This window comes from Apteryx mantelli, chromosome 2 (assembly GCF_036417845.1).
Source record: "Apteryx mantelli isolate bAptMan1 chromosome 2, bAptMan1.hap1, whole genome shotgun sequence".
Taxonomy (NCBI): domain Eukaryota; kingdom Metazoa; phylum Chordata; class Aves; order Apterygiformes; family Apterygidae; genus Apteryx; species Apteryx mantelli.
The window spans coordinates 55,405,295-55,421,298 of NC_089979.1; the positions used below are offsets into that span (position 1 = coordinate 55,405,295).

The window sequence follows — 16,004 nt, forward strand, 5'->3', positions numbered from 1 at the left end:
AGAGATTACAAAGGGTCTGGGGTGATGTAAACAGAAGTGACCTTTTAATCACAAAACAGGGCTGAAGTGTAATCACCCCAAGTGTAAGCATGTAAATATGAAAGTGCTTGCGGGACCACATTATGGGGAAAGCTCTCATGCCCCTTCTAGGAAGTCCACATGCCAAGGTCCCTCGCTGAAATGCCTGTACACTAACGCACACAGCATGGGGAATAAACAGGAGGAATTAGAAGTTTGTGCAATTGCAGGGCTACGATCTCTCTGGGATCATGGAGATGAAGTGGGATAACTCACACGACTGTAATGCTGTGATGGATGGGTACAGGCTCTTTGGGAAGGACAGGCTGGGGGCTGAGGAGGAGGAGCTGCCTTTTATGTGAGAGCGCAGCAGGAATGCCTGGAGCTCTGCCTGGGGATGGGTAATGGGCCAGCTGAGAGCTCATGGGTCAGGATTAGCAAGAAGACCAATGTGGGTGATATTGTGGTGGGTGTCTGCTATAGACTGCCTGGTTGGGAAGAAGTATACAAGGCCTTCCTCAGACAGCTGGAAGAAGCTTCACATTCACAGGCTCATGGGGGACTTTAAATACCCCAGTTTAAACACCCCAGCTGGAGGGACAACACAGCAGGGCACAAGCAACCCAGGAGGTTTCTGGAGTGCATTGGTAACAACATCCTGGCACAGGTGATCAAGGTGCCAACAAGGAGAGGCGCTCTGCTGGACCTCATACGTACAAACAAGGAAAAACTGGTTGGAGATGTGAAGGTCAGAGGCAGCCTTGGTTGCAGCAACCATGAGATGGTGGAGTACAGGATCCTGCAGAGAGGAAGCAAGGTAAAAAGCAGGATCACAGTCCTGGACTTCAGGAGAGCTGACTGCAGCCTTTTCAGGGACCTGCTTGGAAGAATACCATCAGATATGACCCCTGGAGGGAAGAGAGGTCCAGAGAACTGGCTGATATTCAGGATCACCTCCTCCAAACTCAAAAATGGACCATCCCAACAAGCAGAAAATCAAGTAAAAGCAGTAAGAGGCTTGCCTGGATGAACAAGGAGCTCCTGACTAAACTCAGACATGAAAAGGAACCATGCAAGAGGTGGAATCAGGACAGGTGACGCAGAAGGAATATGGAGATACTGTCCGAGCCTGCAGGAATGGAGTTAGGAGAGCTAAAGCCCACTTGGGCTTATGCGAGTCCATCAGCAGCAAAAGGAAGGCCAGGTAAAATATGGCGCTGCTGCTAAACGGGGCAGGGGCCTGGGGACAAAGGACATAAAAATGGTCGAAGTCCTGAACACCGCCTTCACCTCAGTCCTTACTGGCAAGACCAGCCTTCAGGCATCCCAACCCCCTGAGACCAGAGGGGAAGTCTGGAGTAATGAAGACTTGCCCTTAGTGGAAAAGGATCAGGTTAGGGAACACTTAAACTGGACACGCACAAGTCCATGGGCCCTGACGAGATGCACCCATATATGCTGAGGGAGCTGGCTGATGTTACTGCAAAGCCCCTCTCAATCATCTTTGAAAGGCCATGGTGATCGGGAGAGGTTCCTGAGGGCTAGGAGAAAGCAAATGTCACCCTTGTCTTCAGTGAGGGCAAGAAGGAGGACCCAGGGAACTAGAGACTGGTTAGCCTCACCTTAATCCCTGGGAAGGTGATGGAGCAATTAATCCTGAATAATATTTCCAGGTGTGTGAAGGACAGGAAGGTGATCAGGACTAGTGAGTATGGTTTTACAAAGGCAACATCATGCTTAACCAACCTGATAGCCTACTACAATGAGATGACAGGCTTGGTGGATTAGGAGAGAGCAGTGGATGTCATTTATCTTGACTTTCGTAAGGCTTTTGACAGTGTCACCAGTAACATCCTCATAGACATGCTGATGAAGAATAAGTTGGATAAGTGGTCAGTGAGTTGGACTGAAAACTGGCTGAACTGCCAGGCTCAGAGTGTTGTGATCAGCAGTACAATGTCCAGCTAGAGGCCAGTCACTAGTGGTGTCCCCAAGGGGTTGATATGGGGGCCAATACTGTTTAACATCTTTATTAATGACCTGGATGATGGGACAGAGTGCACCCTCAGCAAAATCTGAGGGAAAAATAGGGAGGAGTGGCTGATACACCAGATGGTTTTGCTGCAGCTCAGACAGACCTCAACAGGCTGGAGAAATGGCCAGAGGGGAACCTCATGAAGTTCAAAAAGGGGAATGCCAAGTCCTGCACATGGGGAGGAATAATCCCTTGTACCAGTACACACGGGGGGCCAATCAGCTTGAGAGCAGCTTTGCAGAGAAGGATCTGGCAGTGTCCTGGTGGACAAGCTGACCATGAGTCAGCAATGCACCCTCATGGCAAAGAAGGCCAACAGCATCCTGGACTGCATTAGACAGAGTGTTGCCAGCAGGCTGAGGGAGGTGATTCTTCACATCTGCTCAGAGCTGGTGAGGGCAAACCTTGAGTGCTGTGCGCAGTGCTGGGCTCTCCAGGACAAGAGAGACATGGATATACTGGAGTGAGTTTACTGAAGGTCCAAGAAGACAATTAAGGGACCAGAGCATCTCTCAAATGAGGAGAGGTTAAGAGAGCTGGGACTGTTCAGCCTGGAGAAGAGAAGGTTCAGGGGGATCTTATCAATGTGTATAAATACCTGATTGGGATGGGAGGGAGTAAAGAAGACTGAGCTAGACTCTTCTCCAGTGACAGGACAAGAGGCAATGGACACAGACTGAATCACAGAAAATTCCACTTGGACATAAGAAAATACTTCTTGACTGTGAGGGTGGTTGAACACTGGAACAGGTTGCCCAGAGAGCTTGTGGAGTCTCCATCCTTGCAGATATTCAAAATCCAACTCGACGTGATGGCCCTGGTAACCTACTCTAGCTGACCCCGCTTCAGCAGGGAGGTTGAACCAGGTGATCTCCAGAGGTGCCTTCCAACCCCAACTATTCTGTGATTCTGTGACTATGTGAAATTATCTGACAATCTCAACTTTTATTTAAAAACAATGCAATTGTCCAGCCCTCTTGGCTGCAGAGAAAAGCTTGAAAATGTTTCCCAAGCATATTCTAGAGACTCCAAATTTATAGGTAAATAAAAGATCCAACAGGTAATAGATTTTAAAATTCCATTTCTTTGTGAACTTGTCTTACAGTTTTTTCAGGGTTGACAATCCTAGTTCCTTTACAAAGAAAAAAATTTGCATTGTCAAAGAACTTCAGAAAATATAGTTTATCACTTTGTCAGTTTGCCGTATTTTTCTCATTGCTAGTAGAGCACTTTCTTTTGTTATATTAGTTGAGCTATAAAGTTCTTCAGTCCAGCAAATTTTTTTCCTCACATACTAAAATTTTTGTTGAAGCCATTAAACAATTATCAATTACTCTCTACCACATAAATACCACTGTTTTTCTTCCCCCCAAATTGCATGCATGAAATTCATATCTGCTTGTATAAGGCCAGGCTATGTCAACATGGTTCAGTGTTTCACTGGCTGAGACACATAAGAGAGCATCAGAAAAATCAATATACCTTCACAGCACAGTAGGCAGCAGAGATGGTGGATCTGGCCCTGGTAGCACTATTGCCACTAAGATGGGGGTACTGGTCTACACAGCTATCTCATCCAGGGTTAGCACAGGTGGGAGGCAGCACACAGCAAAGATGTATCCACAGATTCTGTTTTGAGAACTTAGCTGATACTTATAAGGTGAATTTTGCCTTAGGTGAATTTCCTGTGCCTTCTCTGGTGAATATGTTCACCAGAACATGGTTGTCAAAAGTCAGAGGAATTAAATTTGATTTAATCTTTCATTCTTTTTACAAGAACAGAAACTTGAAACTCCCCTGAAATTCTTTAGAGCAGGATACAATGACCTTAGCTTCCATTAGAGTTGCCTTTTTTTCAAGTGCTAGCCTAAAAATCCATAGCAGCTCAGAAAAAAAGGGATCTGAATAGTGTTTGAACAAAAACAGTCCAGAACATCAACAGTTAGGACTATTTTGTTCATAAATTTAGTTCCTGAGATGTCCAGATGAGGCCACTGTGGTTTTATTATCCTGATTTCAAGAAAGGAATTTAATTTGGTTACCTCGGAGTTTCCTGTCTCCATAACTAAAAGTGTGCTCAGTAGCCTGTTTTTCTGTTGGAGAACAAAGAAAAGGAAATGTTGTTTTTTTTTCGCACACTGGTAATGTTACTCACAGAAGCAGGAAGGGAACTGGACAATGGAAGCTGCAGATGTGGGATTTTTTTTTTAAGTCCCCATTGCTGATGCTGTTCCTGCCTAATAGACAGTGGAGATATAGCAACATAATAGCAGGAGATGCTGCTGGATTGAAGCAGAGCAATGATTTTCACTTTATAAGTGAAGCTTTACAGCAACAGCCTGACCCAGAATATACTATGTCGTAGCAGAGGCTTAGCTTCAAACAGACAGTGTGATGCAAAACTGGGAAAGGGTAGCAGAGTGCTTTGGCTGAGTCACACTATTAGGAAATCTGGACTTCTGTGGTGAGAGGCTGAACTGGGCCCTGCCAAGTCCCCGGGCAGTTAACTCTAACTTATTTTGGAGAGCGAGATGGGGATGGCATTCTCATTCAAAAATATCTGGCCAAGGAGGGGGAACTGTGGCTACAGAGAGACTATGCTTCCCTTGTGTTTTGTTTTCGTGTTACTAAAACTGAACTCAAGAAGGAAGAGCTCTGCAATTACAGTGGGTATGTGGGTACGTGGGCTAGCCAAGCCAGCGCGGAGTAGAAATGCCTGCCAGAAGGCAGAATTTCAGCAGGTTGTTAGTTCCAGCAGTAGGATTAGAAGACAGAAAATCTGTAACATTGTAAATGCTCTCTTAAAGCCTTTTTTCTTCCATTTGAGTTTGCTGCTGTAGAAAGGAATGCCTTGTTTAAATTCATTCATGCAGTGTGATAATAGAAACTTCTTGAACAACAGTAGGGCAGACGATCCAGAGTCAGGATTCATGAGTGGCTCTCATTTTTGCTTCTCCACCTGCTAGGGCTAAAGGGACATATTGTAGTCTTATCTCTCTGCTGTCTGGCAAGGCCAAATTTTGCCTGAGTTTGGCCTGTGGTTGAGTTTCCTCTCTTATACTGAGTGGTTTCTCTATCACAGGGTTATCTCTGCCACTATGGGTAGTGCTTTTGGTTGATGATTAACAAGAACACTGAGTCAGAGTTTAGGACTATGATGAGATTTAATATAATGTTTGTTTGTAAACTAGCAAATATTGGCAGAGAGAGCTTGCGAGGGAGGGATCTGTGGCTCTCAGTCAGACTGCCAACCTACTCTAACCAAACAATAACAACTGGCCTCAGTCCTTTTCAGGCTCATCCAGAAACTCCAGGCAATGTAAAATTTCAGCCTCGCACTTCTGAAAGGACCAGTTGTTTTTATGCCGTGCAGACTTATTAAGGTGCATGCTTTAATCATGAGGCTAGCTCAGCTGGCCGTCATCTCATGCTTTCTCACTGTGGTCCTGGCTCCTCTCATGTTGTAGGACCCCTCATGCTAGACACAGCCACATGGATGTCCCTTTCTCTCTCCACTCTCCTCCCAACCAGACGCAGCTCTACAAGGGACCCAAAATTAAAAAGAGACTGAACGATGCTTGGCAGAAAGAAGCAACTGTGGGGACTGCGCTCAAAACAGAATGCTGGAAGGCCCTGACACCCAGCTGCATCTTCATGCGCAGTCCTTTATCATGCGAACTAATGCGAGGTTTTGAGGTGAAGCTTTCTGAAATGAGGCAGTGGGGAATGTACGTCCATCACCAGGTCTGTCAGGCAGATGCACAGCATCTTCATCATCATGGATCCACTGGAGAGGAAAAGCCCTGAAAATCTTGTAATATTTGCTGCAATTTTCACCTACTTTAAGTGGTGCCTAAAGTCTTTGCATATCCTTTTCATGGTCCCTTTGAGTTTAAACTCGCTGCATATTACTGTAGCATTACAATTTTCTTTCATCAGCAGAGTTAGTTTCAGCTGTTGTTGGGTATTATTACACCTCACTGCTTCCTTCCTCTCCCATCAGTCCCTCTATCCTGGAGTTAAATGTCACTTACAGTTTGAGTTATTTGACTGCTCATCCTCCTGTACCCCAGAAAGTCCCAGAAAGACAGGAAAGTTCACTGGGAAAGAATCATTGAGTGGCTTCATTTTCTGCAGCACAAAAAAAACCCAGATCCCCAAACTCTCACTGATAGATGCGAGGTAGCCCAGAATATTTAGGACAGGGTATTGGGTAGAACTGTATGGTATGACTGCTCAACTCAGAGACGTGGATAGCAAGCAATCATCTGAGTGGGAGCAGATACCATTGGAAAATGTCACTGCTGCAGTGAACGTGGTACCCTTTCTGAAGAGAAAGAGACCTATCCTCACCACAAAGCTGGTATGAAAGTTAACACTTTGCACAAGTGTTAACTTTTTTTTTTTTAACTGAACAGAAAGCAAGGACTCACATGAAGATTCATTACCACTCCTGCAGAATACAAGGTCTTCTGGTGGACTGGTAACTATTTCAGTGAAATCAGAAACATGAAAATAAAAATGATTTTGAAAATGACTTTTAATCTGACTTGAAATGCTGTCTTGCTTGCTTCTGTAGCTTAGTTATTTGTTTTTTGAAGTCACTCTTGTTAATTGTCCTGCAGCCACGGTATGCACCAGATAGTCAAGAGAGCTGACATGGTGAAGTTATATACAGCACCCTTGTGACCTTTTTGCAGTGAAGATTCATATCTGTCTAATAAAGCCCAGGCCAAATGACAGTGACAGCTGCCTGGTGGCATTCACTTTGAATTGAACAGGTTTGCTCAGAAGTCAGGAGCAAGTATTTCGTTACAGACTGTGCACCAAGAACAACATAAGCCCCCAAAAGTGAAGCTTTCCCTTAGGAACTACAGAAACTGCCCCGATGGACAGAGATGCACTTCATAAGCTTCTCCTTAACTCCTTGCTTTGACTTTCCTGCCTTCTGCAAGCTGCCAACCTCTGTCGGCATTTGCATATTGGTGTACCTTTTGCAAGGGAAGAAAACCTAGCTTCATCTATCAGGAGCAATCTAGTGTGTTATGGGAACTGAGCATTCGAAGAACGAGAGGCAAAGAAGCATGTTTTATCTGAGGAAAGGTCAAAAGTTGCCTGCATGGGAAGATGCTCTTCTCTCAGGAAAAGAGCCCAAGTCGCTGCTAAAACATGGATTATGTTATGTCAGCTTAAGCCTGATAATGAAAGGGATGACCAGTGTGCCTGACTTCTTATGGGGATTGCCTGAGGTGCAGAAATTGAACCTTTCACGCAACAGGCTGGTACTGATTCCTCCTTCGCTGGGAAAACTGGACAGACTGGCTGTGCTGAACTTGTGTGGCAATTGCCTCAAGTGTCTGCCTAAAGAGATTGGACTGCTCAGGAACCTGAAGGTTTTGTTTGTCAATATGAATTGCCTGACAGAAGTGCCAGCAGAGCTCAGCTTGTGCAGGAAGCTGGAAGTTTTGAGCCTCTCACACAACTGCGTCTCACAACTGCCTTCCAGCTTCACCGATCTGACAAGTCTAAGGAAACTGAACCTCAGTAACAATCGCTTTGTTCAAATTCCCCTCTGTGTTTTTGCATTGAGGAGTTTAGACTTCTTGCACTTAGGGTCAAATAGGCTCGAAAACATTGCAGAGAGCGTCCAGTATCTAGTCAATTTGCAAATCTTTATTGTAGAGAATAATAATATACGCTCTTTGCCCCGGTCCCTCTGCTTCATCACCACTCTTGAGTTACTAAATATAGATTACAATTCTATTCAGACTCTTCCAGATGAGCTCTACCTGCTGCACAGACTGCCAAAAATTGCATGGAATCCAATGGACAAAGGACTCCACCTTTCACACAACCCTCTGTCTCGACCCCTGCCGGAGATCGTGGAGGGAGGACTCGATGTCCTCTTCAGCTACCTCAGAGAGAAAAAGGAGCACAGCTAAATGTTCACTGAGTTTGGGATTAACCCTGAAATCAAGACTCAATCGTATCAGTGCACTTTCCTGGTCAATCATTTCCACTTCGTAACACTTGGATTTTGAAGACTATGGATGGTTTAGTGAAGGTTTGCTGAAAGCAAGTAAAATATGATGATCTTGTTTAGGCGTGTGAAGAGTAAACTTTCTGAAAACATCCATCTCTGTAACCTTCAGTGTTGGACTGTTTGTTTTTTCAGAAAAAAAAAACAACGCCGTGATAAAATGTTTGGTCTTCATTTGACAGAAGCAAATTAAGGTAGGCTGCAAGAAATGCAGAAATGTATATTTGCCAGCTATTAGGTTGGAGAAATATTAATATAAATTGGATTTAGTGTATGTGATGTGCAGTTGCACTTTAACTCCTGCTCAATTCTTCATACACAGATAAACCACTACATAAACAAATGCTGCTATCTCAATGAATCTCAAGGAAAATGTTTAATTTACTTTCAGCAGTGAATATATCCTGAGCTATATTAGCCAGCAGACAATATATTACTGGCCCGTTCAATACCGCTTGTTGTTTCATCCCACAGCTGTGAGCTAGCCGATATAAATTACAGGTGAAGCTTGCAGGTGGTGAAGGGATTTTCCAGCTCTTTGGAAGAAGACCACAAACTTCCTCAAGGCAAATCATTCCCTCTCTGAGACCTGCAGGCTTTGCCATGGAGCCTGCCAGGGTCCCTATAAAAGTGTACCATGCCACCTGCGAGTGGCATCCACACAAAGCAGAGAAACGTGGGGCTTTCTTCCATCAAATGAAGACTGCCAGATGCAGTTGCTCATCACCCGATGAACAACGGCACTCGGGTCCCTTTCGCACTTCCCTGCAATCGGAGCCACCGAGTAACTTTATTCAGGAGGCAGGACACCTCCTAAAGGTGAAACGAGACCATATTTCTTTCAGGAAAAACAGTATCAAACCAATCATCAGCTTAAGTAAGAGTTTCAAAAACAAATAGTTATTTCTGTGATTTTCAGTATCAGCCAGTAGCGTAAAAGTCAGGTGTTATGTGATTTCTCGTATTGATCTTTAGTGCATGCCCTTCATCAAAGTTTTAGCTAGTAATAAGAAGCAGCAGTGTGAAAGAGCTGCTAACAATTTATGCTGCCTGTTTTGTTTTTTCTCACATCAGTGTAAAACAGGAACAACTCTGTTGAAATCAGTTAAGATAAATGCTAGCAATGGCAGCATAGAAGTGGAATGAGCCCATAATTTTTAAACTAATTAAAAAATATTCAAAGCCACTTTTAAGATACTTCCTATCCTATGTCAAATCTCAGGAATCAATGTGTGCTTTCTAAAGCATAATTTGTTCAAAATTATGGAAGGTTGTGCAAGGCTGACCTTGCTTCTAGTGAAATTAATGGACAACCCTCGCTTGAGGGAAAACCGCTTTCATTAGCAGTGATAGAAGCAGTAATAGCAACAGACAATTATGTAATTCATAGGTACATGCAAGTAAACCCAGTACCTCTGACTATCCTAATGTTACCAGTGCAGTACTGAGCATAGCAATGAAGAACCTATGCTCTCAGAATATATCATTCTGAGGCTGCTTACTCTGATTTTTTTATTATGTTGGATTGTTTCGCATATCATTTGTTATTTTAATAGAGAATTTCAGTGTTATGCCCAGCAATTGCAGTTTCCAAGTGTGCAGTCAAGGACAAATCTGATGTTTCTAGGAAAAGGAAACCTTTTTGAAGGCATGTTAGCTTGAAGATAAAGCAAGCAAACAAAAAAAAACCAAAGCAAATAAACACAAAAACGCAATTATTTTGTGGCTTTTTAATACATGTTTAAAATGCAAAAGCATTCTATATCTAGCTTTATATGCATTTAGTTCACCCATGCAATAGGATTTATAACAAGTTCCAAATTTTTTAATGTACAATACATAGAATAAATTAATGTGTGATTCAATTAGCGACAAGAAATAACGCTGCAATTATTTATAGAAATGCCAACAGATAATTCTTGCGGAGGATTAGGCATAGATTATTACCTTTTTTAAATGTCCATTTCATAACCCTAAGTCTTGCATGTCACGTAAATCCTACAGTCCCCCAAAAGTGCTTTGCAGGAAAATTAAATGCCTGTGGTATTAATCACCTGAAAAGATTTTCCACGTATCAGTATCCAGGATTATATGACACCAGATAGCCTCTGATGTGATCTGACTAGAAGAGGTATGCATGGTAATTTATATGGAAGATGTGAGACTGGACTGTGTATATTCATTAGGATGTCACTACAGAGAATAAGAAATAGTGTATGATTCAAGAAAACGGTCTCCAGACAGTGGATTAAAAGGCAAATTTGACATAATCAGATGCATCTGGAAAAGCAGTTATAATATGAAGTGGAACACCAATAATTTAAAATTCAATTATTCAATTGAATAATAACATTTTACTCAAGCTAATAAACCTTTGTAAGTGTACGAAACACATAAAAGCCTCTGCCTTTTTAAATAGAATAATAAAATTCATTGCATAAATGATACTTTAATGTATAATTCTGATTTTACCATTAAAAGGATTATTTCTACTGAATTGCTATAGTCTTTCCTTTGTTTCTGAATTAAGACCCTTAGAAATAGTTTTCTTAGAGATACAGAAAATGATCCCATTTGAGCAAAAGGAGTATTCTGAATTCTTACTATAAATAGAATAATATAAATAAAACACTGTTAGTGTATAGAAATATGCATAGGAGGCAAATACATGTGTACGTATCTCTGCATCTGAGTGGGGGGAGAGAAAGAGAGAAAGAAAGCAAGAGGAGAGCAAGAGAGAGGTAGAAAACAGATGATGATGTCATACGCTGACTCTGTTGGTATGAGGTTTGAATAGAGCATTAGCAAATACCAGTGGAACTCAACATTGTCATTTGATATTAGCTGTATATACTATGGGGAAAAAAAGAAGCTGAAAAGCTTCATGGAGTGCATTCATACCCCATAATATATGAAGACAGTATCAGTTCTATGAGTATATTAAGTGATATGGTTTTGATTTATAGTCTTTCAGAGAATCATGTGCTGAATGTGATGCCAGAAGCTGTTGTTTAAACTACTCACTGAAGTTTTCTCATCATAAGCCTCACAACAGTACAATTTTTGGTGCATCTATTGCTTTTTTTTGTTGTTCTTGTTCAAAGGAATGGAAAAAGTGGGAGCCAGTCATGGAAGAGGATATGCTATTGGCAAGATGACTTTTTTATGGTTACTGCTCAGAGAAGCTTTCAAAGATCTGAAGGTTAGAAACATTCTTGATGTGGATGAAACAATGGGCAAAGCATAAGAATCAAGTGGAAAGAACATAGTCAGGAGTCAAATGTTTAGAGTAAATGCTATATACAACAGGGTTATACAATTTGTTCCCTGGACAGCATCAAATGTACTGACAGTGTATTCGGTGAGATGGACAGTTTCAACCTATTTTTCTTTTCAAACCAAAAAGAAAGATGTATTTTGTGAAAATTTGAAAGTTTAGTAAACAAGCAAAACCTTTGAAAAGTGGAAGTTTTCAGGATTTTGGTCTAACCTGCATTTTTGGCTTCAAACTTTGACTGAAATCCAAATATTTGAATCTGAAATGTTGCCGTCACAGCTCACTGGAGATTACCCTGAATTGTCTTGCACCTACTCCTCAACTGCATTTGACCAGACCTTCTACAAGGACAAAATCTCTCACGACTCTTGTGACTAGTGACTTCCCAAAATACATTACAATCTCTCAGCAGCCGTATAGTGCACAAACAAACTTGTAACCTGGCTAGGACTACCAGCTCATTTTGTAAGCGAAGCAACAAGAACCTAGGAAGACCAAATTCCAAGACATGTTATGCTGACAGTTCAAAACAGAATTTTTCAGATTCCAGCTGAAAGCTCTTGAAATTCAGATTAAAGGTATTCAGATTAAAGGTGTTGTAATGCTACTTTGGTTGAAAAAATGTTTACAATTTATTTCCCATCTCACCAATATTTTCTGTGTACTTTTTTTCATTTTCATCAAAATTCCCCAAATTTTTCATCTAAAAGCAGAACATTTTCTCAACATTTTTATTATAAACATATGCACTCTGTGGTCTCAATGACTTTAATATATTAGGGTTTAACTGAATTCAGGTCCTGTTATTACACTGTAATTTCAGGAAACAACATCTTTCAGTTAATATTTTCAAGAGCTTTACAATCATCATTCAAGTGGTTGAGGATGCACCGAAAAAATATTACATTGATCCTGAAGAGATCTGAACACATTCTTTACTTTGCTAGGCCAGCACTTTACTTGAAAAAATGGACCACAACATATAATTTCCATAAGTAGAAAAATCATAGATGCCTCAGCTTATTTCCCTAACCAAAGAAAAAAAAAAGTTGTTTTATATGATTTCAGGCTTTTCAGTATGAACACATGAAAGATAAATAAAGAAATCAAAGAAAATAAGCTAACTATCTAGTCAACACTGATTCACTGAATTCCAAGGGCAAATTTCCGACCGAACTTTCAGAGAGCAGTTCTTGAGCAACTCAAGGAATGCTTCAGACTGCCTTACACCTTATATTAAATATATAACTTTCTACAAGACAGGGTTTCTGCAGTCCGCATGCATGGGAGCTAACCAACTGGACCAGCATGACCTGGACTAATTACAGCCAAAGGAAATCTTCCATTGACTGTAGAAGGGTCTGCATTTATATAAGAATATACACATTTGCCATTCTATATACTGCAAAAACAAGATTTAAAAACTCAGTAAGTGTTTAAATGTGCATGAGGCTTTTGATATAATGGGACAGAGGTATACTTTAATACTCGCATGTGGAGTAAGTCTGAAAATCCTTTTATAAAATTGCATAATCCTTCCTCTGTACAAGTAAGAGGAAGAATAAAAATTATAAAAGATGAAGAAAGAGACACTGAAACAGTTCTCCTTAGAAATGTATTAGGTTATCTGAATACCCTGAATATCCCAAGAGGAAATCAAATTCATATAAAGATTTCAAAAAAGTGGAAATTACCTAAGAAATATTTTTCTCCCTTCAAGCAATCCAGAGAAAAGCAGACTCCTGACATTATTAGTTTTAAATTCTTTTCTCATTTTCTCCCACCATTGATTCCCTGCATTTGTCTATCTTGAACAACAGCCCCCAGCCTTCAGAGACGATCCCTTAGCAGAGTTTCTGCAGAGTTCAGCCACAGGTACTGCGGTGTAGCATGCTGCACTGACACAGCAGCCTCTGACACCAGGCTACTGTGAAAGATTTGGTGACAAAGCCTGAAATTTATACTCAAATATATCTGGAGTCAAGTCATGCATGGTTAAAAAGGTAGTTTCCAGTGAAGCAGGTAGTGTAGCAACAGATTTAGAAAAGGTCACTGCAAATTATACTGCCTCATAAACTGAGCTTACCAAGGCAGACTGAAAAGAAGACCAAAGGACAGAGCTTTATGTTTTCATAAGGCTCAGAGGAGTTTCAGATACCATAAATTTATTGATGGATATCCTATTTTTAATTTCCACTTCCCAGACATTTTAAAATCATTTCTCTTTTTTATTTTGATACTAGTCCTTGAGGGAAACATATGTTCCTTCTTCTTCTTCCTTATCTTCATCCTTTGCGTCATGGACATATTTACAAGTAACAAATTCCTTCTCTCCTCCTGCAAAGCCAGTGTGACCAGCTATGGTGAGCGTGAAAACGTACTGAAGGTCGGATCACTCGCCCTCCGCTCACAGAGGGGGAGGACCGGGAGACCGGCAGGCTCCATGGCCAAGAGTCACGAGCTGGGTAACCAATCCAAAACAGGAGGTATGATCACAACGCCAGCTTTTTGCACCTACCTTAGTCATTTAAGACAGCTAGCTAGTCCCCCTACTTGGTTTTTGTAGTAAATAGAGAGAGGTGAACGCCTCTAGGGAGAGAGCTGGTTAAGGAACCTGCCCGAAGTGCTACAAGTTGCCCTCCGGCATCTCCCCCCACTGCCAGCGACAGAGCCCAGGGATGTCTCCAGCCTAATTTAGTCATCTAAAGTAAAGCCCCTGAGGTTGTGCGGTGTGAATACCTTCCCCCGTGTCCTTTTGGGTCTGCAGCATGTGCCCACACCACACGAAGCAATGTCTTCCAGCATGATAGAGTGGTCAGAGTCTCTGAGAAGGGTTGGAAGATATGTCAGAAAAATGCCAGGGCACCTGCAATGCCCTGCACCAAATCTTTTGAGTGACAATTGAGAATCACAAAAACTCCTTCAGTCCTTGAAGTTACTTTATACAGAAAATTTTATTCTCCCTAGCTGTTAAAATGCTCCACCTAACAAAAGGGTGAATAAGATGCACTTAAAGAAGCCTCTGCAGTTTTTAGGAACAGCATTCCAAAATGAATTAAAAAAAAGTATTAATTGCATACTAGCAAACCTGTAGAGAAAGAATCCCTTCCACCTAGTAAGCAAAGTTATTTTCATTATATCTTCTTTGCTTGTTCTTTGTCCCTCCTTTTTGTTTTTAAAAACATAATGGAAGTCTGTGTGTGTGTGTATGTGTATACCCGCTTTTGTTTCTGAATGTCTGTGCATGTATACATATATTCCCTATGGGGGACAACATAGGCTATTAGTAGTTCCTAAATTATTTGTCTATGTAAACAGACAAGTCTCACTGGAGCAAACTAATATATTGCCCTGTGAATAGTACCAGGCCTCCCCTGATGAGCGAGCTGAAGAATCCAGAAGAATACCCTCAATATTGAAAATTCATTCAATTAAGTGTGATTTGGTTAAGAGAATGCCTTTCCAGAGGCATTTCTATGCATAACAGTCCTGTGCATCTTTCAGTGCATTCAGCCTCTCTTTCCAGTTGGGAAATAAAACTGTAAAGAATAGATTCTAACATGGTGTTTGTGTGTTCCGTCCACATACAAATGAAGTTACAAAGATACTAAGGAACCTTGAAATCAATTCGTTAAAAAAAATCCCTCTGAGCTTGTGTGCGTATGGTTGTGTATGTTTTGAAGTATTTGGAAGGTTTTCACAGTGCTTTGCAATATAATATCTGAGGAATATATGTGAGCTGACTGAATATTAGCATATTTCACTGCAAATAAAGTGCTGGTAGCTTGGTATCAAAGCAGGACTTAAAATACATACAGTGGAGAATTCTGTTGCTTTTGAGTTTTTTGTACATTAGTTTTTCTGAGTGTCTTTTACTTCCATTCAGATATCAAGAAGTTCATTAGGACCTTTTATTAAGAAATGTAGGAATTTAAAAAAATACAGAGGAATTCAAATTGCATTCTTTGTTTTTTTTACTGATCAATAATCACAGAGGCAGAAATGTTCATTTTCTGTTTCATAGGCACTAGAAGTTTAGTAGTACTAACAGTGAACTATTTGAAATGTGTTCTATAGCCCACCAAAATGGAAATGGAGTTAAATTCTACACAATCTGATCTAAGAACATTTATATATCTGATACCAAACTGAATACTTTAGAGTCTAATTTAGCCTGCATGTCTGTATGGGGCTCAAATGAAAAAGTTTAAAGAATTTTCCCATCTCATTCCCTGAGCTACCCCTAGAGGGAGGTGAAATGCACTTGGTACAAAATTTAGTTTAAGTTCAGAAGAACTTTAATAATAATTGGCTTTTATCAAATGGTGATGTATATGTTTTACCCCTCCCCTTCAACTTCCATATCTTATTTGGAAAAGTCAACATAGCAATCTTTATTGCAAGACTTGTAATAGCTTCTTCTTGCACTGTATGGAGATGTAAAGTCAGTGTCTCACAGGCTTCAGGTACTTCATTTTCTAGTCCTACTTGAAGGGCAAACATAAAGGTGATGTTTACGTTGCTCTGCTGTAAATGATACCCCAGGGCTTGTAGGGCAGACAACAAATAAACACTTGTAGTTAGACTTGGGAACTCTTTGGTTTTGCAGACCCCAGGGATAGATTTTCTTTATG

The 16,004-nt window shown here is 41.0% G+C and overlaps 1 protein-coding gene across 1 annotated transcript; it reads left to right on the forward strand.

Moving 5' to 3' along the window:
- The first annotated feature begins 6,951 nt into the window (after positions 1–6,951).
- On the forward strand, positions 6,952–7,995 carry LRRC30 (leucine rich repeat containing 30). The gene is given in 1 exon segment (XM_013940502.2): positions 6,952–7,995. A coding segment is annotated over 1 exon segment (1,044 nt).
- The last annotated feature ends 8,009 nt before the right edge of the window (positions 7,996–16,004 follow it).